General features: G+C 45.1%; 1 protein-coding gene across 2 annotated transcripts; it reads right to left on the bottom strand.

The window, feature by feature from the left end:
- Positions 1–1,649: 1,649 nt before the first annotated feature.
- NACA (nascent polypeptide associated complex subunit alpha) lies at positions 1,650–15,847 on the bottom strand. Of its 2 annotated transcripts, none has more exons than XM_044677317.1 (8): positions 15,769–15,847; positions 15,385–15,456; positions 6,473–6,558; positions 3,361–3,438; positions 2,825–2,971; positions 2,603–2,731; positions 2,044–2,166; positions 1,650–1,775 (listed from the first exon to the last, which is right to left on the bottom strand). In XM_044677317.1, the coding sequence occupies exons 2-8, from the start codon at positions 15,452–15,454 to the stop codon at positions 1,761–1,763; spliced, it is 648 nt and encodes a 215-aa protein (XP_044533252.1). In that variant the 5' UTR covers positions 15,455–15,456; positions 15,769–15,847; the 3' UTR covers positions 1,650–1,760. The 2 variants fall into 2 exon arrangements, with proteins under 2 accessions (XP_044533252.1, XP_044533251.1); XM_044677316.1 differs by lacking the exons at positions 15,385–15,456; positions 15,769–15,847 and adding exons at positions 7,802–8,814; positions 8,941–12,456.
- Positions 15,848–20,846: the final 4,999 nt, after the last annotated feature.

Below are 20,846 nucleotides of genomic sequence, written 5' to 3'. Positions count from 1 at the left end.
TGTAACATCAATAAAAGTTTAAAACAAGTTCAGTAAAATCCAATGCCTCAAAGCATATGTACTATTAAACATCCATAATCCCCCACTTTGGCAGTAAGGGGAAGAGAATTCTTACCTCTTCTCCAGGACCAGACTTTGCCATCTTTTTTGTACATGGTTTACCCAATTAGACTTCATTTTGCATTGTTTTGTCTGTGCTTTCAAAATTCTTCACATTCATTATTTAAGAGATCAAGATTTTTATTACTTCATATGCCTTTTGCTTAGCTGTTCCCTAAGTGACAGACATCTTGTTTCTAGCCCTTTGCAGCTATGTTTTGATATTTATCTCATACCTTTGACCCTCCCTTTGGGTCTAGCAGGATTGGGCATTAAAGTCATTTTCTAAACAAATGGTTCCAGGGGGCAGCTCAGTGGATTGAGAACCAGGTCTAGAGAAAGGAGGTCCTGGATTCAAATTTGGCCTGAGGCACTTCCCAGCTGTATGACCCTGGGCAAGTCACTTAACCCCCCTTACCACTACCCTTACCACTCTTCTGCCTTGGAACCAAGACACAGTATTGATTCCAAGGTGCTGACATTGATTAGCCCCAGCTTTTGATATCTGCAAATTTGCCGATTGTGAAATCTCACATGTGGATTTCCATTTGCCTTATTAGTAACTGGGATGATTTCACATGGTTTGCAAATTCTTTAGAACTTTAGGATTCTTGCTAGTTAGTAGGGTTATCAGATCATTTAAGAGTCTTGATGCAAAAATTTCTTCCCAGTGACAGCTTCCCTGCTTCTCCTTTTTCATGCAAAAGCCTTTACAGTTCTGGTAGACAAAATTCTCCATTCTCCGTAATGCCTTCTTTGTGTGCTTAAGAATCCTCTCCCCCGCCATAGCTTCTTTGAAAGTTAACTATGATGGGGCTATTTTTTAAAATAGCGGGACCCTTACAATTCAGACTTCATTTCCATTTTGAGATTACCTAAGGTATAGCTAGTGTAAACCCAATTTCTGCAAAACTGACTTCTAGTTTTCCTACTAGTCAAAGAGGGAGTTCTTCCTCAGTTCATTTATATTCTCAAATGTATGGCACTTCTGACTGAGAACGATTGTTTTTTATTCAGTTGCTGGCTCTTATTAAGTGATTTATATAGTCTAGTTAGTATGTTCCCAAAGACCATTTTAGCTTTACTGTATAATCCCTCTAAGCTCCTTCCCTCCACCACAGCACCAACATAGCCCTTTGTCTTCAGAGGATGAGACCATCAAAGAATTGTTCACAAGACAAAACAGGGAAGAATTTACAAGATCTTTTAAGACTATGTATGCCACACACCCCCCCCCCCTGGAACTGAGATGATGATGATGTAGGTAGGGCAGCATTCACCGGCAAGACATTTAACTAGGAGCAACAAAACTGAGTCGGCAGAGGAAAAACACGTCTAGTAAGAAGATGTGTTCACAAGAAAAGACCCCCTCTCAACCTCCCCAGGTATCTTACAGAAAGCAGGAGGGCCTACGACATGAACAAAGAAATTCAAGTCTGCATTTCTCCAACTGGGGCGGATTCAAGTACTGGTACTAAAGTAATCTGTATTTTAGGCTCCTGACATCTCCACACTCTTGGGGGGTGCGCGCAGAACAAGCAGCTACTGGGTTCATCCAACAAGAAGCCACAACTTTATTGATAGAAACAGTACAAATTTCAAATCAGGTTGCATTTAATCTTCTCTGAAACACTGAAAAAAATGTCTTCGTCTCCAGATTGTTACATCGTTAATTCCTGCAAAAGAAAAAAAGATAATCAGAGGGAGGCCAATTTTGAAGACTAGAACAACAGAAAGGAATGGGTTTGAGAATGAATGTCTTCCTGATCAAGCATGGAGGCAAAAAAGCAACATGGGAATTGATAAGGACCCCTGTTGTAAAGGTGGTTCAATGGCTCAAAACCTGCATTTAAGGTTAATGGTAGAATATCTAGATTTCTACAAGAAACCTGCCACTGAAGTTCAAGGCAGAGGGAACAAGAAAGGTCACACATACATACTCACCATAATAGCATTTACAATATCATTACTGTTGTTCTTTAGGGCTCGGACAGCCTTTGCTCTGGATACGTTTGCTTGGGACATGACCAGTTCTATGTCTTTCACCTCCACACCTGTTTCATCAACCTGAGAAGAAAAGAGAAAACTCAGGGTAGGACAAAACCTGAGGACTAGAACCACCCCTGGTCTCCCAGGCAGATCCCATACCCAAATTCCTGCCAGCAGCAAACAGTAGCTAGGTGGAATAGAATATTTCTAATGAGGGCAGTTATTCACATAATATGAATCAAATTAATGCTAGATGATCATAAATGTAGAACAGGAACGATTTCAGACCTCATCTAGTCCACTATCTCCTCCCTCCATCTTACAAGTAAGAAACTGAGGCCCAGAGGTTAAGTGACCTGCCAATCTGATGTTCTATGCACTGAGGTATTCTGAGCCTAGGTCAAGTGTTTGGGAAAGAAATTCTGAGAACTGTCACCACCAATTATGACCCAGAAGCCCACCAAATAAGCCTTTTTACAATAAGATCTTTACAAAGACACCCCCCCCCCAATACCTCTTCTTCTTCACTTTCTTCTTGTACGGTTGGAGTCTGTGTATTTTCCTGTATGTTTGAGACGGCTTCACCCTGAACTTTGAATTTTTCAGCAGCAGCTAACTGTGCCTGCTGAGAGAGATCTTCAATCTGCAAAATGAGAAACCAGGTAGATACTCATCAGCTCGGGACATCAGGCTAGATCAGCCAGGGAGTCTAAGACAAGCCCAAGTACCAGCTCACCTTGGCTTCCCCAAAGACGATGTAGGTATCTGAAGCTGGGCTCTTGTAGACATCTGGCTTTGTGATGACAAAGAGGATATTCTTAGATTTCCGGATGGTGACTCTAGTAACACCTGTCACTTGTCGAAGTCCCAGTTTGGACATAGCCTACAAAGTGATGGGAAATGAATGGAAAATGTATCAGCACCTCCGGGCTCTTTGGTCATCTTTGATGTACATCAAGTTAGGAATGTTGGAGAAGGAAGTTAACTGGAGAGAAATATCCCAGGGCTGTGATGGTGAACCTATGGCACACATGCCAGAGGGGGCTCCATTGCCTCAGCACAGAGTTCACCAGAGTTTGTTACTAGGAAACCAGAGGGATGCTGGGCCAGAGCTGCTCCCCACCCTGCCCTGTATAGGCACCTGAGGACATTTTGCATATCGCCTACCCCCTAGAAGGTTCACCATCACTGCCCTAGGAAATCAGGTTTGCTAACATCATTCTCCAAAATAATTTCAAGAAAAGTCCCAGTTCCCTCCTGGCTCCCTCATACCTTTCGTGCTTTCTTTTCACTTCGACTCTGTTTTGCTTTACTGACTGGTTCCTCATCGATCTCAGCGGCTGCTGCCAGCTGGTGAGAGATAAGTAAGAGTTGAGTGGACTCCACATGAGCAATCACATTCCCTCACAGGGTTGATGGTCAATTCTTTCATTTGAGGATCCTGCTTCCCAACAGGATTCTCTGAAGTTGATTCTAAAATGACTCTCTTCTTCTAAGGGGACAACTTAAAAATAAGTTTCTATCGATAGTTTCAGTTTCTTAAATCACTCTAGTATCCTATGTATTCCTCCCTGCCCCCTTCCAGAAAGCCATCCTATATGACATCATAAATAGTATTTTGGGGGGAGGAAAAAAAAAGGTAGCACCATTGATTGATGCATTGAAAAAGTCTGAAAAGATGTGCATTATGTAATACCTATCTTGGGATGTCTTCTTGTATCATTTTAATAAAGTCGGCTCCATCTTTGCAATTGTGTTGCAATTACTTTTGATTTTTTTGTGTATTTATTGTGTATATTGGTTTCTTTCTTGGCTCTGCTTTCTTCACTCTTCATCAGTTCATACAGATTTTTCCATGCTTTTTTGGGTATTTATTACGCACATCATTTCTCATAGTATCCCATTACATTCATGTACCACAATTTATTTAGCCATTCTCCAGTCCATGGGCATCTACTCTGTTTCTAATACTTAGCTACTGCAAAAAGTGCTATAATAAATATTTTCAAGAATATGGGTACTTTATTCTTATCGATGACTTCCATGGGATATAAACCCAGAACTTGAGCCTTGTCAAAAAGGCATGGATCTATATATTTCCAACACATCACAGCAGCAAGAGGTAGAAAGAGAAACGCCATTTAAAATCACCCTAGACAATATAAAATACTTAGGAATCTATCTACCAAAACACAGGAATTATATGAACACAACTACAAAACATTTCCAAACAATTAAAACTAGATCTAAACAATTGGAAAAACATTAATTATTCATGGGTAGGACGAGCTAACATAATAAAAATGACCATTCTATCCAAATTAATTTACCTATTTAGTGCCATACCTATCAAACTACCAAAAAAAACCTTTTTACTGAATTAGAAAAACCTATAACAAAATTCATTTGGAAGAACAAAAGATCAAGAATATCAAGGGAAATAATGAAAAAAAAAAATTGTGAAGCAAGGTGGCCTAGCAGTACCAGATATTAAACTATACTATAAAGCAGCAGTCATCAAAACAATATGGTAGGGGGGCAGCTGGGTAGCTCAGTGGAGTGAGAGTCAGGCCTAGAGACAGGAGGTCCTAGGTTCAAACCTGGCCTCAGCCACTTCCCAGCTGTGTGACCCTGGGCAAGTCACTTGACCCCCATTGCCCACCCTTACCAATCTTCCACCCATGAGACAATACACCAAAGTACAAGGGTTAAAAAAACAAACAAAAAACAAACAAACAAAAAATATGGTACTGGCTAAGAGACAGAAGGAAGGATAAGTGGAATAGACTTGGGGTAAGTGACATCAGCAAGACTATCTATAATAAACCCAAAGAGCCCATTTTTTGGGGACTAAAACTGTTGGGAAAACTGGAAAACAACATGGGAGAGATTAGGCTTAGATCAACATCTCACACCCTACACCAAGATAATTTCAGAATGGGTGAATGACTTGAATATCTTTAAAGAAGGAAACTATAAGAAAATTAGGTGAACATAGAATAGTATTACCTGTCAGATCTATGGGAAAGGGAAAATTTTAAAACCAAGCAAGAGCTAGAAAAAATTACAAAATGTAAAATAATTTTGATTATATTAAATTAAAAAGTTTTTGTGCAAACAAAAACAATGCAACCAAAATCAGAAGGGAAACAACAAAGTGGGAAAAAAATCTTTATAACAAAAAACTCTGACAAGAGGCCTAATTACTCAAATATACAAGGAGCTAAATCAATTATATAAAATGATAGAAGGGGAGAGTAATGAATGTTGGAGGGGATGTGGCAAAATTGGGACATTAATGCATTGCTGGTACAGTTGTGAACTGATCCAACCATTCTGGCTGGCAATTTGGAACTATGCTCAAAGGGCTATAAAAGAATGTCTGCCTTTTGATGCAGCCATACCACTGCTGGGTTTGTACCCCAAAGAGATTGTAAGATAAACAGACTTGTACGAAAATATCTATAGCTGCGCTTTTTGTGGTAGCAAAAAACTGGAAAAGGAGGGTATGCCCTTCAATTGGGGAATGGCTGAACAAATTGTGGTATCTGCTGGTGATGGGAATACTATTGTGCTCAAAGGAATAACAAACTGGAGGAATTCCATGTGAACTGGAAAGACCTCCAGGAATTGATGCAGAGTGAAAGGAGCAGAGCCAGAAGAACATTGTACACAGAGACTGATATACTATGGTAAAATAGAATGTAATGGACTTCTGTACCAGCAGCAATGCAATGACCCAGGACAATTCTGAGTTACTTATGGAAAAGAACGCTCCCCACATTCAGAAGAACTACAGGAGTGGAAACACAGTCGAAAAACAACTGCTTGAACACATGAGTTGATGCGGGCACAGTTGGGGATGTAGACACTAAAAGACGACAGCAATGCAACTATCAATAATATGTAAATAAGTCTTGATTGATCACACATGTTAAAACCAGTGGAAATGGGGGGGGGGGCCGCCATGGGCATGAAGGGGAAAGTAAAAACAAGAATCATGTAACCATGGAAATTTTTTTCTAAAAATATTAAATATTAAAAAAAAACACTTAAAAAAAAAGGTATGGACATTTTAATCATTTTATTTGCACAATTCAAAATTGTTTTCCAAAATGATCGTACCATTTCATAGTACCACCAAAAAGGTATTGTGTGCCTATCTTTCCACAACCCCTCCCACATTGACTGTTAACATTTTTGCAAATTTGCAGGGTTTAAGGTATTCTCGGTGTTATTGTGATTTACATTTCTTATTGCTGGTGATTTGAAGCATTTTTCATGTGATTGTGAATACCTTGCAATCCTTTTGAGACCTTTTTGTTCTCATCTTTTGACTATTTAACTATTACCAAGAGGGAATTTATAAGAGAAATATGCTGACCTGGGCCTGTTGCGTGGTTGCCTGGGTAGAATCCTGTTCTTCAAGCTCTGGTACTGATTCATCACTGTCAGATTCTGTGCCAGACCCTGTGAAGGTAAGAAAAAAACATTCATTTTTTAATAGTTACTTTGCATAAAGTGCAAAGAGGAGGTGGAGGCAAGGGTAGCAGAAGCCACTTACCATACCCCAGACCACAGACTAGCATATTATGCTGTTTCTTTTGCTAGAAGCCAACTCCAAAGGAGATTTCTATGAAGCCAGCTAGGCAGGCCCTAACTTAAGGGTGACTGTGGGTATGTACACACAATTTTTATTTAAAGGATTCAACCCCAGAGAGGAAGGCAATCTGATGGATGCAAATTGCTTTCCACCCTTTTAGATTTCTCACTTGGCAAAGCCCACTTGCTGCTGATCTGGTCAACTCCAACCTCATTGCATCCTTCCAATCGTCCTGGAACAACCTTTGCAAGCAAGGCATGGTATATATAACCCGTGACCTAATGACCCATGGGAAGCAAATTTAAACTAGCTACACAGTAAAGGGCAGCAAGCCAGGCAGGGCATTTTCTCCCTCTCTTCAAACAGGCAAGGAAGCATAAATAGCTGGTACAGGAGTTTGACAACTTGAAACAACTTTCCCCAGGAAGTTTGTACTAGTTTAGTTAAAATTTCTCAGCAATGCCAAATCACAGCCTAATTAGTAACACTTGCACTAATATGGAAGCAATTCTATTCTTTCTCTTATGACCCCTCTGAAACCCCTGGTATTTTAAAGATAAAAATTTTCCCAACAGAAAGGCAAGCACGATGGAAACTACTGGAGAGCAAATCTGCTGTACCATCTTACAAAGGGAAAGAGAACACAGACCCAAAGTCCTAAACCCACTATGGATTTACGAGGGTCCCTGGGCCATAGTCACTGAGCAATCTTAATGTGACATGGTACTAGCTGGAGACCCCAAACTGTCATACAACCCTAGGCCCAGGGACGTGTTAGTGACACGGGCAGAGATTAAAAGCAAGTGACAGTGTTGTGGGTCTTGGTTTTCAAAGTCAGACTAGGTAGGCAGGGAAAGGAGTTAGGAAAGGCACATTCAAGAGTCTATTTTAGTGACCATGAAGTTGCACACAGGGCAAGTCCGAGGTGATGAAAACCAAGAACCCACACTATTTTCCCAAGTCTTCGCATTTTAGAATCTCATTCTATGATCTATGTTCAAACACAAGCAAGGATAGGGGACGGTGGCACGTCCTAAGGTTAGTATTGGTGGGTGGCCCTGAGAGGGGTGCGGGCGACACACCATGCACACGGCAAACCAAGGCGAATACCCTTGTTGTTCTTCAAAACGGGCTGCTTGACAGGAGGGACCGGGGCAGGGACCCCAGCAGGTTTGGGGGTGGGTATGTCCACCAGGACCGGCTGGAATGGCACTCCCCCTGAGGGTGGTTCCGGGGGGATCAGAGGCGGCAGCTCGTCCTCATCAGCTGGGGCTTGGGGCTTAGAGGGTGCTTCGGGCACCAGCCCAGGTGAGGACGGCAGAAGAGGCTGCTGTTTAGGGAGCAAAGGGGAAGGGGCTGGGGAGGGAACGAGAAGCAAAGAAACTGGTGGGATGGGAGCTGGAGAGAGAGAAGCTGACTCAGCCTTAGTAAGGTTGGATTCAGAGGCAGCAGCTACTGAAGGAGAGGATGGGGCTGGAGCAGGCACCATGAGATCCTTTGAAGAGGAAAAAGGTCCTTCTGCCCTTTCAGTAAGAATTGGGGGACCTTTAGGGGTCTGGGGGGAAGCACCTTTTTGGCTTAGAGGTGCTCCTGTAGTGCCAATCTTAGCTGAGGGAGCAGAGGAAGCTGCTGGGGAAACAGGAGTTGCATGGTCTTTTTTGCCCAATGGGCCTTTTGGAGTTGGGACAATAGGTGTACCCTTGGGAGCTATAGGAGCCACAGTTGAAGCAGTGGAACCCTTCTTGGCTGGGAGCCCTTTAGGAGCTGGAGGAGAGGCAGTGGCCTCTAAAGGAGAGACTCCTTCAGATGTGTAATCACTGGCCCCTTTTGGGGTCATAGTCAACACTGTGGAAGGAGAAGCTGATTTGGGAGATGGAGGAATGGGGCCATCTTTGAGGGGTAGAATCACATCTGAAGGAGTTTCTTTGTGAGCCAAGTCAGAGAGAGCAGCAGAGCTCTTTTGGGGTACAGACCCTTTAGGAGTTTGAGGCGAGAGAGTTGCTTCTTTAGGGGATAGAGGAGTGGGGGCATCTTTAGGAGCTGCAGGGGAAGTAACAGAGCCCTTCTTGGCTGGAGGTCCTTTAGGAGCAAGAGGAGAGACAGTGGCCTCCAAAGGAGAAGAGACTGGGGGAGTGGGGGCACCTTTAGGAGCTGCGGGGGAAGCAGCAGAACCTTTTTTGTTTGGGGGTCTTTTAGGAGCAGGAGGAGAGTCAGTAGCCTCCAAAGGAGAAGAGACTAGGGGAGTGGGGGCACCTTTAGGAGCTGCAGGGGAAACAGCAGAGCCCTTTTTGTTTGGAGGTCCTTTAGGAGCAGGAGGAGAGTCAGTAGCCTCCAAAGGAGAAGAGATTGGGGGAGTGGGGGCATCTTTAGGAGCTGCAGGGGAAGTAGCAGAGCCCTTCTTGGCTGGAGGTCCTTTAGGAGCAGGAGGAGAGTCAGTAGCCTCCAAAGGAGAAGAGATTGGGGGAGTGGGGGCATCTTTAGGAGCTGCAGGGGAAGTAGCAGAGCCCTTCTTGGCTGGAGGTCCTTTAGGAGCAGGAGGAGAGTCAGTAGCCTCCAAAGGAGAAGAGATTGGGGGAGTGGGGGCATCTTTAGGAGCTGCAGGGGAAGTAGCAGAGCCCTTCTTGGCTGGAGGTCCTTTAGGAGCAGGAGGAGAGTCAGTAGCCTCCAAAGGAGAAGAGATTGGGGGAGTGGGGGCATCTTTAGGAGCTGCAGGGGAAGTAGCAGAGCCCTTCTTGGCTGGAGGTCCTTTAGGAGCAGGAGGAGAGTCAGTAGCCTCCAAAGGAGAAGAGATTGGGGGAGTGGGGGCACCTTTAGGAGCTGCAGGGGAAACAGCAGAGCCCTTTTTGTTTGGAGGTCCTTTAGGAGCAGGAGGAGAGTCAGTAGCCTCCAAAGGAGAAGAGATTGGGGGAGTGGGGGCATCTTTAGGAGCTGCAGGGGAAGTAGCAGAGCCCTTCTTGGCTGGAGGTCCTTTAGGAGCAGGAGGAGAGTCAGTAGCCTCCAAAGGAGAAGAGATTGGGGGAGTGGGGGCATCTTTAGGAGCTGCGGGGGAAGTAGCAGAGCCCTTTTTGTTTGGGGGTCCTTTAGGAGCAGGAGGAGTGTCAGTGGCCTCCAAAGGAGAAGAGGCTTGAGGAGTGGGGGCATCTTTAGGAGCTGCAGGGGAAGTAGCAGAGCCCTTTTTGGTTGGGGGTCCTTTAGGAGTAGGAGGAGAGCCAGTGACTTCCAAAGGAGAGGTTGCCACAGATGAAGAATCAGAAGTGACTGTGGGGGTCAGAGGAGTAGAGACTAGAGAAGTGGGGGTACCTTTAGGAATTGTAGGGGAAGTAGCAGAGCCCTTCTTGGTTGGGGGCCCTTTAGGAGCTGGAGGAGAGGCAATGGCCTCGAAAGGAGAAGAGGCTGGGGGAGTGGGGGCACCTTTAGGAATTGCAGGGGAAGTAACAGAGCCCTTCTTGGCTGAAGACCCTTTAGGAGTTTGAGGAGAGCCCGGTACAGCTGGAGCAGGGCCCCCTTTAGGGGATGGAGAAGGAACAGCTGGTGGAGTGGTGGGGACCCCATTGGAGGATAGAGAAGGCACAGCTGGTGAAATAGGGGCCCCTTTGGGGGGTGGAGTAGCAACTTGTGGAGCAGGAAGCCCTTTAGGGAGTGGAGTTGTAGCTGATGGAGCAGTGGGGGCCTCTTTGGGGGATGGTGGAGCTGTGAGGACTTCTTTGGGGGCTGGAGGAGCAGTGGGGGCTAGAGGCACAGCTGGTGAAGTAGTGGGGGCCCCTTTGGGAGCTGGTGGAACTGCAGCTGGTATAGTGGCAGGGGTCCCTTTGGGAGCTGGAGGAGGCACAGCTGGTATAGCAGTGGGGGTTCCTTTGGGGGCTGGAGGCAGCACAACTAGGGTTGTAGGTGACCCTTTAGGAGATGGTGTGGTTATGGCCAGATCAGAAGCAAGGAAGGAAATAGAGTCCTTTTCAGTTGAGATACTGTTAGGAGGGATGGTGGCCTCTAAAGGAGAAGTGGCTACTTCTGGGGAATCAGGAGTCTTTTTGGGAGATAGAGCTGTAGGAGCTGCTAAAACGGATGGAATTGGTACACTCTGAAGAATAGTGGAAGCTAGAGTCAAGGAAGTGGGGATCGCAGTAGAACTCATCTTATCTGGGAGCACCTCTGTAGTCTGAGGAGTGACTGAGGTCCCCAAAGGAGAAATGGCTACAACCGAAGGAATATGGGAACTTTCAGGAGATGATGGGGTCAAAGGCAAAGAAGTAGGTGCAGCTGCAGGGTCCTTTTTAGCCTTATGCCCTTTTGGAGCTGCAGCCGAGAGAGAGGGTGGAGTAGCAGGATCTTTCTTTGTTGTGGAGCCCATCTGAGCTGGAGAAGGGGGACCCTGAGGAGAGGCAGGAGAAAGATCCATTTTGGATACAGGGACTTTTGGAGGGGCTGAGACAGGAAGAGGGGATCCTACAAGATCCTTTTTTACTGGGGTGGTTTCTTGACATGGAGAAGCAGGTGAGGATTTCAAAGAACAAGAGGAGGGACTTTGGGAAGCCACGTGGGCCAAAGGTAATGTAATAGGAACTTTCTGGTTTGGAGAATCTGTTTGGATTGGAGCTGAGACTCTGAGAGGAGCTAAAGGGACATCTTGGGAATCTTTGAGATCTTTCAGAGCTGGAGAGATAGGAGCCTTGAGAGAAGGAACTGTAACCTGGGCAACAGAAGGATCCTTAGGGACTACAGCAGATAAAGGCAAGGTTGTGGGGAGAATATTGAAATCTCTCTTAGCTTTGGGGTCTGCTGAATCTGAAGGAATAACAGGTTTACTCAAGTTGCTTTCCTCAAGAGAAATGGACACAGTAGCAGTTCCAGTAGGGGGAGTAAGCATGGCTACCTGTGTGGTTGTTACAACAGGAGTAGGGGTTCCTTTTAGGGATGGATTCCCAAAGGGGGGGGCTTTGGGTCCTAAAGATGGAACAGGAGGGGACAAGGGATACGTAGGGGATACTGGTGGAGAAGGGGCAACAAATGGGGATCCAGAAGATATTTTAGGGACTATGCTTATAGAAGAGGGATCTTTTTGAACAGAAGGAATTGATAAGGAAAATGGGCTCCCCACAGGAGAACCAGACATAGCACGAGAAACCAAAGGGTCTTTAGGAAAAAGAGGAGTGCCAGGGGATCCTAGGATGGTAGAGGAGCTTGAAGATACCTGGGGAGAGATATCTAGAGGAATGGTGGTTGGGGTAGGGCTTTTAGGTTTTAAAGAAGTTTCAGAAGGCATCTGAACTGTAGCTCCAGAGTCAAGAGAAACAATCTGCTCTGCAGGTAATACAGGAGGACCCAGAAGAGGCATGAAGGCAGAAGAGGGAGGTTTGGGAGCCATGCTTGCCAGATTAGGGGTGGACCCAGCAGCAGCTTGGGCTGTTTGGTGAATAGGGTTTGCCTTAGAGTGAACAGTGCCTCCACCAGGAGGTGTGGGAGTGCCTTTTAGGTCAGGAGACTTAACAGTGGCAGAGGTGGAAGCCCCTTTGGGGTTTGGAATTCTGGGATTAGGAGGAGTTGGCAGAGATGCGACTATCCCAGGTGTAGTTGGGCTCACAAAATTGGGTGAAGCATCCAGGCCCTTTTGAGCAGAAGGAGGGGCCAGGGCCACCAGAGACAAAGGAGCTGAAGAAGAGGGGGTTCCCTTCAGAGCTGGGGAAATCATGGGGGAAGCCAGAGCTAAGGCAGCTGGGGAGATGGGAGGTCCTATTAGATCTGGGAGAAAGGCTGGTGTGGCTATGGAGGAGGAAGGTGGCAAAGCATGAGTGGCTGGAGCTTGGGGAGGTCCAACCCCTAAAGGCAAGGTTGTCAAAGGGGATGACTGGGTAAAGGGTGCTACAGAAGGCCAGGAGGTTCCTGTGGTTAAGCCAGGGGCTGAAGGAAGAGAGAATGGGGAGGGTTGGTCAGGCGTAGTGGAAGGACAAAGAGGCTGGGGAATGGGAGAGAAAGGGGAGAGGGTGGGAGGAGGAGGAAGGGGAGGAACAGGTCCAGGCTGTCCCAAAGCAGCACTATAAGACACAGAGGGCATAGCTGGAAGAGAAACAAGGGAAGAGAGAATAAAAGAGGGAGGGGAAAGGAAAAAACAAAGTTGAGTTATCCAATCCCATTCAGTGAAACATGCCTCAGAGAAAATACTTTTTGTTTTACCCAAGTATCAAAACACTTTACACGAAAGCTCACCTAGTGTTATGGGAGCAACATACATCAACTTTCTCTAACACAGAGCACCACAGGGATTTCCCACAAGGATTTTGCCAAGCTCCCACAACAGAAATTCTAAGTCTTAGGAGAGGGAAGAGCCCCTAAAAAGTGTTTTCTCCCCAAAGGAAGTGCTGGGACCCCAAAATTCAAATGGCCTCTATTCTCCATTTCTAAGGGCTTCTGCATAAAAAAGATCCTTTTCTCACCTGCACTTTCTTTGATGTTGCCTAACCAAAAATAATAAACAAAACCAGGTTCAAGTACCTGCCACTTGGGTGATGATAAACCAAATGAGCAAGAATATAGTTCAGCCTAAATCTAAGGATGCTACCAGATCAAGGAACCATCCTGTCACTCGTTCCAGGGCACAGATCTCCAAGTTAGCAAAACAAGAAGCCTAGAATCTTCTCTATCCTCACTTCAGTTCAGAGAAGTGTGGCTTCACAGCAACAACATGGGTTCTAGTTAGCTGACACCATATGAGCCTGGACAAACATTCTGGGCTCATTTCCTCATTTGTACCAGAATGACCCCATGTCTTACCCTTCAGTCTCTAGGATTCTATAGTTATAGGGATATATGCTGGAAGAGCTATATGCCCTTATTTCGGCAATGTTTGGCTCTTTACAGAGGAATGAAGATTAATCATATATTCAAGGGATCTAATCTTCCGTCATCAGGGTGTAGACTGTCATACAACTGTGGCTCAACTTGTCCAACCAGGCAGACTTCACTTTGGAAATAGGGGAGGATATGGAAGGTGGGGGGAAGGAAAGAGGTGGAAATGGAACTCCATACCCCTTACATAATCATGTTTTGATCTCCAGCCTTGAAATGAGGAATTAGGGTGAATATTAGGGACAAAGTAAGGTTCAGTCAAAGGGTTTTCTCTCAATATTGGACCAGCATGTCCAATTCAGCAATTCTGGGAAGTATCAAATTTGGACTAACAAGTGATAATCCCTGGAAGGGAATCCACTATCCAGAAGCCACAGTATTATCCACATAAATTCAACGTAATCCCAAAGCGCCTCTACCAAGTCAGGGTCCCAACTAGCCCTCAAGGCTCATAATTGGGATATATGCACATCCGACAGGAATGCAGGTCAGAAATGGAACAAGAAAGTGCACAATTCCTACTTTAGCTTGAAATCTGGCCAGCATTTTGTCTCTGGCTACCTGGGTTATTCACTCCAGTGATTCCGGCTGCATTGTTTAGTCATACAAAGTCCACAAATCGTAGGCATCCTTCATCATTGAGAACTACTGTTCTAACTCAAGTCTCATGGAAGCCTGTCAGGAATAAGAACAAATGGGACAAAAAATCCTGGCCATGGACAAGAAAATCAGAAGAATTGGAGTCAGACCAATAAAAAAATTTAAGGAACAAACTGAACTTGACAGCTCAGATTCAAACAGTGCCTTCATCATATGCTTCCCTGGTGCTATCTTAAGGAAAGCAGAAAATTGTACTACTGATTCTTTGGAGAAATTCAGAAGTCATTTTCTCTTCTTGTAGGCTTTCCTGTCTGTCCCCTTTCCAACCAAGGGCCCAGCTTTTTTTCCCTGGCATGGTGGCAGCTGCATTTAATCCCTTCAGCTGTTAAAAGGCAGCCTGGAGGGGAGGGAGACTTTTACCAAACCCCTTATACTTTGGGGTTCTCGGGCTGGAGGGCTATAGAAGTATATATATTTTTTAACCAAAAAGAAAGGTCCATTGTAAAGCAGGGAATGGGAAGGAAGAAGTTGTAAGGATGAGAAGGAGCATATATGTTACTCGGCCTGATCACAAAACACTCATTCCTATTTCTTCCCTTTTTTTAACCCTTACCATCATCTTAGAATCGATACTGTGTATTGGTTCCAAGGCAGAAGAGGAGCAATGGGGGATCAGTGACTCACCCAGGGCCACTCAGCTAGGAAGCGTTTGCAGCCACATTTGAACCTCAAACCCCTGAGCCATCTAGCTCCCCCTAGTCCTATTTTAGCCTTCACCTCCCATATAGTAACTAGCACATTTGCCTTTACGAGTCTGAAGACCAAAGAAAAAAGCAACTTGATCCGACATCCGGGCCCAAACAAAGTTCCATTAGGTAACGTCTGCGGGAGAGCTGCTGCAACCCAGTAAGCCCGACGTCGGCCAGGGACACCTCCTCCCGGGGGAGAGCTCCAAGCCCCACTGGAGAGCGTCTAATCCCGACATGTGATGCAGGCCCCAAGCCAAAGGACATCTAAAACTTTGCAGCCACTTCCTGGCTGGGGCTTCCTCGGCCTACCCGGGTGTCCGCCGCTTCCAGCAGGGGGAGAAGCCCCGGACACGCTCGGCCACCGCAGAGCCCGGGGAACCAGGCAGAAAGAAACCACACGAGCTTCATCCACGAGACGTGCCCGGGACCGGGCCCACTCCCCGCCTCAAGCCCCTCCCCCGTCACGCGAGCCTCCAGGGCTCCTCCCGGACCTCGGGCACCTACCTGTCTCAGCCTGGGGCTGGGGCAACTCTTGCTCTGTGGCTGGGACGGTTTCTGTCGCTTCGCCGGGCATTTCTGGGGGGACAGAGAAGATCCTGAGTTACCAGGGGGCTGCGTCTCCGGGGGCCTCCCCGCGGTTCCGAGACCCGCCGGGCCGCCGCGGGGGGCCTACAACGGCCTCGGTCCCCTCCTCCAGCTCGGCTAGCTGACCCCATCTTGTCTGGGGGACCCCGGGTTCCCCTCTTCCCGAGGGTCCCCGTGTCCCCTAGGGGCCCCGCTGGCCTCCCTGGCCCCCTTGCTCCGTCCCAGGCGGCACGGGATGGAGGCCTGGCCCTCGTAGGGGGCGGATGGCGGCGGATAGAGAGCGGAGGGAGAGGCGGCACTTACTGTGAGAGGAACGCGGTTCCAAGATGGCTGCAGAAAGAGATCTGGAGCGAGCGTGACCGGCCCCTTCTGCGGCGGAAGCTCGGAGCCAAGAGGGGCGGGGCTAGCGCGAGCGCTTCCGGTTCAGCTCCCGGAGTGGGGCACCCGGCTGACGGGGAGTGGCTGCAGGCTGTACCTGTCACTCAGAGCCTCGGAGCGGATGTGTTCTTTGAGCTCCTACTATGCTCCAGGCTGTGAGCGCCGGAAACGGGCTTGGAGAGGTACAAAACCTCAGCCTCTTGGCGGCGCAAATGGACGAACCGTTGGGCACAGGCTTGCTTCCCACAGGAAACTAGAATTCTAGGCACTAGAGTTAAGAGGGTCAGAGAGGGGTCTCAGGGGATAGAGAGCCACGAGATCTTGGATTCGAATATGACCTCAGACTCTTCCTAGGATTGATTCTGCGAGTGAAGGGAAGGGCTTAAAACCCCCAACAAAAACCTAGGGATTGAGGAAGGCTTCCTGTAGAAGGCCGGATTTTAGACATAAAGGAAGCCAGGAAGTTCAGTAGTTGGAGCAGGGGAGGGAAGCGCATTGCCAGAATGGGGGACGGTCAGAGAAATGCCCCCAGTCTGGGCGTGAAAGGAATGAGGGGGCTGGTAAATGAAGGCTTTGAATGCCAAACAGAGCATTTTGCATTTGCTTCTGGAGGCAGTAAGAAGCGCTGGAGTTTACTGAGTGTTGGGTGTGTATGTGCTTTAAGAAAATCACTTTAGTGGCTGAATGGAGGATACATGGGAACAGGGAGAGACTTGCGGTGAGCAGACCCACCAGCAGGCAATTTGCAGGTGTGAGCAGATGGTAATGTACACTAAGCTGGTGGCAGTGTCAGAGGGAACTTATTAGAGAGCTATTAGAGAGGTGAAGTTGATGGGCTTTAGTAACAGATTGGGTGTGTGTGTGAGCAAGAGGACTTGGGGATGATTCCTAGGTTTCCAGCTTCAGGGACTGGGAAGATGGTATTTCCCTTGACAGTTGGAAGGGGGAAAGGTCTGGGGAAAAGATAATGAGGTCAGTTTTGGAAATTTTGAGTTTGCAATGTCTATTGGACATCCAGTTTCAAGAAATCTTATGGACAATTAGAGATGTGAGTGAGGGGGGTGTCAGGAGAGAAGTCTGCATAGTGAAGATAATTAATTAAATCCATAGAAGCTAAGATCACTAAGTTAAATAACATATATAGAATAAAAAGAGGGCCCAGGTAAGAGCCTTGAAAGATATAAGCAGTTAGAAGGTGTGAATGAGAGGAAGGAGAGTGAGGAACAGTAAGATAAGTGGGAGAACTGAGACAGAGTGATGTAAGGAAAACCTGGAAAGAAAAGTTTATTGAGTAGAAGAGACTGTGGTTGATAGTCTAGTGAAAGATCAAGAAGGAGGAGAGCTGAGAAAAGGCCATTAGACCTGGCAATTAAAAGATGATTAATATCTTGGGAGAGGGCAGTTCCAGTTGAATGGTGAGTTTGGAACATTTTAAGTGGATAAGAGAATAAGAGGAAAGGAAGTGGAGGTGCAGATTGTGAGGACAGTCTTGTTGAGGAATTTAGTCACAAAAGGAAAGAGAACTAGAAGACAATGGTTGATGGACATAGATGGATCTAATGAGGTTTTTGATGAGGAGGGACAATTGGATATATTATGGACATGTTTGTAAGTAATAGGAAAGTTGTTGTTTATCCTTAATTTTAAAAGAGGACCAATGACATCATGAGGTGATGTCTTGGCTTGTTAAGTCAGGCAGATTTGTTCAAGGTCAGCAGCTTCACTCTCTCTTCCAGAGTCATTTAAAGTCCAGTGCTGAGTCAAAAGTCAGGACAACTATTGATGGCCCAAAACACAGTGGAGGACATTGGCATCTTCCATGTCTCACATTGGAACAAATTGTTCTTACTCACCTATTCCATCCAAGAGAACTCTTCACATGTTTGGGGTAGATGTCCTCTCAACCCCTGATGGATTTGAAGCCTGTTGATTACCCTCAAACTGATTAAGTCCTTCTCCAGAGATGGTTTTACTTGTGAATGCTGCCACAGGTGACAAATGGACAAAGATGGATGAGCAGCTCTGTTCTAAACCAGCAGTATTAGCTCAGCAGACCATAGCAATTCATTAAATTGTATGTGAGAGTAGCGCTTTGATAAGACTGCCAATAACTCCTTCCCTTCAAACAAGCGGATTTTCTGTCTATTGCAGTCTCTCATACCCTCTCACTTTCCCTTGGTTTCTGGAATTGTAGGAAATACTAACTAGTCTTGACCTTTTCTCCCTTGATGGACAGAAACAATATTCTTTTTTCCCTAACCTAGAAAGATGGCAATCTCTCCCTTGAAATGCTTCTTAATGAGAGCCTCATGTCTCAGTGGCATATTTGCTAGGTAGATATATATCTCATCTTAGGAATTTTTATTATTCCTTTATAGATGAGAAGACAGAGAGTGATAAAGTGACTTGCCCCACGGTCACACAGCTAGTTAGTATCTGAGGCAGCATTTAAACTCAGCTCTTCCTGACCATAATTTTTGATGTTCTCATATGTTATAAAAGGCTCAAATATTAAGGAAACAACTCTGCGTTCCCTTTTTGATCCACATTTGTGTTACTGGAAGAAAACCAGAGATGTGGATAATCTTATCTCTGCTGGATGGCAGAGAGTGTTTCTATCTTTGTATCATATCCAGTGCTTTCTTAGCATGATGTTAAGATACATCACGACTGCTAAATGTTTGTTGAATGAACGACTCTTCTATAAATGTGGGTACTCCTCTTGGTGAAGAAAGCAAAGGAGCCTATCTCTTCCCACTCCCCTTCTCCAAATACCCCTACCCACTCTGCCTACTTGAAGCTAGGCCTAACTCAGGTTAGGACTGCAGTGAAATAAGACACCTCAGATAACCAAGAAGCTACATCTAGGGCCTTAGAGCCTTACTGCCCTGGACCAATTAAGCCCCCAGGACAGTTTCATTGCCTTTTTGGGAAAAAGACTAATCTCTGTGGCAGGGCTTTCCAGTCTTACTACCATAGATCCCAGCCCCTTGTTGCTCTTATTATACTAGTCCATCTATGTGCTATCATTCAGGTAATATACAGTATTTTGCATTCACTGTGTTTTTGCAGTATGAATGATCAGACAGGATGTCTTTTGATCAGTTATGGTCTCATTGAAGAGACTATATTCTTTGGACCAAAAATATTTAAGGAAATATTACATTCAGAAATATCCTTTAGGAGTCATAGCCACCCACATCCCTTCCTTGAGGCTACCAAGTAACTGTGTTCTTTGATAGGAAAGAATACCTAAAATGACTATCACATTTTTTCCTAGAGCAAAGAGCTCCCTTGGGGAAAAGAAATGTTTTTGGTCTGTCATTTTTGTATAGTGAAGCTAAGGCTCATCCATAATGATAAGTTTTAAAATTCTCCCTCTAGAGATGAGGATAGTTGCTAATTCTCTAGTTAAACAAAAATCTAAGCTTTCAATGAAACTGTTGTGGTTGGAGTAACAGAATAGGGACTAAAGTCTGCACCATGTAGGAGCGGCTATTTTTTCCCTAAAAATATAGTGAAATGGTCCTTGAGACTTCACTGCTCCAGTAAACTAGGGCTCTGGCTGTTGTGACATGATTTCTTGGTGGCCTAAATACTAAATTGAGCCCATAAGGAATTAGAGGCTCTTCCCTTAGGCTTAGCCAGTGTGCTTGCAAGGCCAACCCTGAGGCAGAGGATTCAAGCTTGCCTGAATCAGTACTCTATCCTTGCTGAAATCAGTCTTTTCTGGGCTATGGTTAAGTAAACCTCTCTTTGTTAACTGTTAGATAATCTATGAGTATTCCATTTTTTTAAACATTTATTAATATTCATTTTTAACATGGTTACATGACTGATGCTCCTACTTTCCCCTTTGCCCCCCGCACTCCCCCCACCCATGGCCGATGCACATTTCCACTAATTTTGTCATGTGTCCTTGATCAAGACCTATTTCCAAATTGTTGGTAGTTGCATTGGTGTGGTAGTTTCGAGTCCACACCCTCAATCATGTCCACCCCAACCCATGAGTATTCCATTTTGTTCCAATCCTGAACACGAATGATTAGACAGATCTGAGACCAGCCTGACTTACAATGTGTGCCATTTTAGCTAAAAATACATACATATATATATATATATATATATATATATATAAATTTTTCCCCTTTTAATCTTCAGAGAGGGAAAAGGCCATAGATACTTCCTTTTCCCCCATCCCATAACTCAAAATTCATCAAAATCATCTCATTCTCTCCTCTTTTGATGCATTCTCTAATGTTGACAAAGCTTTTCTTCTCAACAAGGCAACTCCTATCTGTGCTTTTTATTCTATCCCTTCCAAAAGCTTGCCTCTTCCATTATCTACTATCCTTTTCCCCCAATCTCTAATATCTATTGGCTCTTTCGTTAATATCTAAAGACATAACCAGGTTTCCCCCATACTTAAATCCTTTTTCTTTTACATTATCATGCTCTCAAATTCCCATACCACAATTTGTGTAACTATTCCCCAGTTGAAGTGTACTCACCTTGTTTTCAGTTCTTTGCTAAAACAAAAAAATGCTGATATAAATCTTTTTTGTACTTATGAGTTCTTTCCCTGTCTTTGATCCCTGTAGAGTCTATGCCTAGAGTGAAAACTGATTTTCTTTGTATGGTTCAAATTATTTTCCAGAATAGTTGGACAGATTCTATCAACAGTGTGTTAGTGTGTTGGTGCTCCCATCCTGCAACAATGATAATTTTTCAAATGTAACCAGTAAAATCATTGTTTTAATTGATGAATAAGTTCACAATAAAAAAAGAAAAAATTTAAAATGTGGGTGCTGTTCTTTAGATCATACAAATTGTAGTAAATGTAACAGGAATAGAATGTTAGAAGAAATGGGAAAATATGAAGAATTCTGAAACTTGGGAAGATTTTCATGAACTGATGCAGAATGAAATGAGCCAGACTAAGGAAACAATTTACATGAAAAACCACAATAATATCTTTTAAAAATTCTTATCTTAGTGTCTTA

This window comes from Gracilinanus agilis, chromosome 5 (assembly GCF_016433145.1).
Source record: "Gracilinanus agilis isolate LMUSP501 chromosome 5, AgileGrace, whole genome shotgun sequence".
In the NCBI taxonomy this organism is placed as follows: Eukaryota; Metazoa; Chordata; class Mammalia; order Didelphimorphia; family Didelphidae; genus Gracilinanus; species Gracilinanus agilis.
Note: the sequence above shows the minus strand (reverse complement) of the source record. Positions and strands in the feature narration are given on the sequence as shown.

Coding starts and splice junctions, on each gene's coding strand:
- NACA (XM_044677316.1), bottom strand. CDS start 12,377: ATGATTTCCCCAGCTCTGAAGGGAACCCCCTCTTCTTCAGCTCCTTTG. Junction 8,815..8,940: donor CCTGCAGCTCCTAAAGGTGC/CCCCACTCCCCT, acceptor CACTCCCCCAGT/CTCTTCTCCTTTGGAGGCCA. Junction 6,559..7,801: donor CGTTTTGAAGAACAACAAGG/GTATTCGCCTTG, acceptor TTACCTTCACAG/GGTCTGGCACAGAATCTGAC.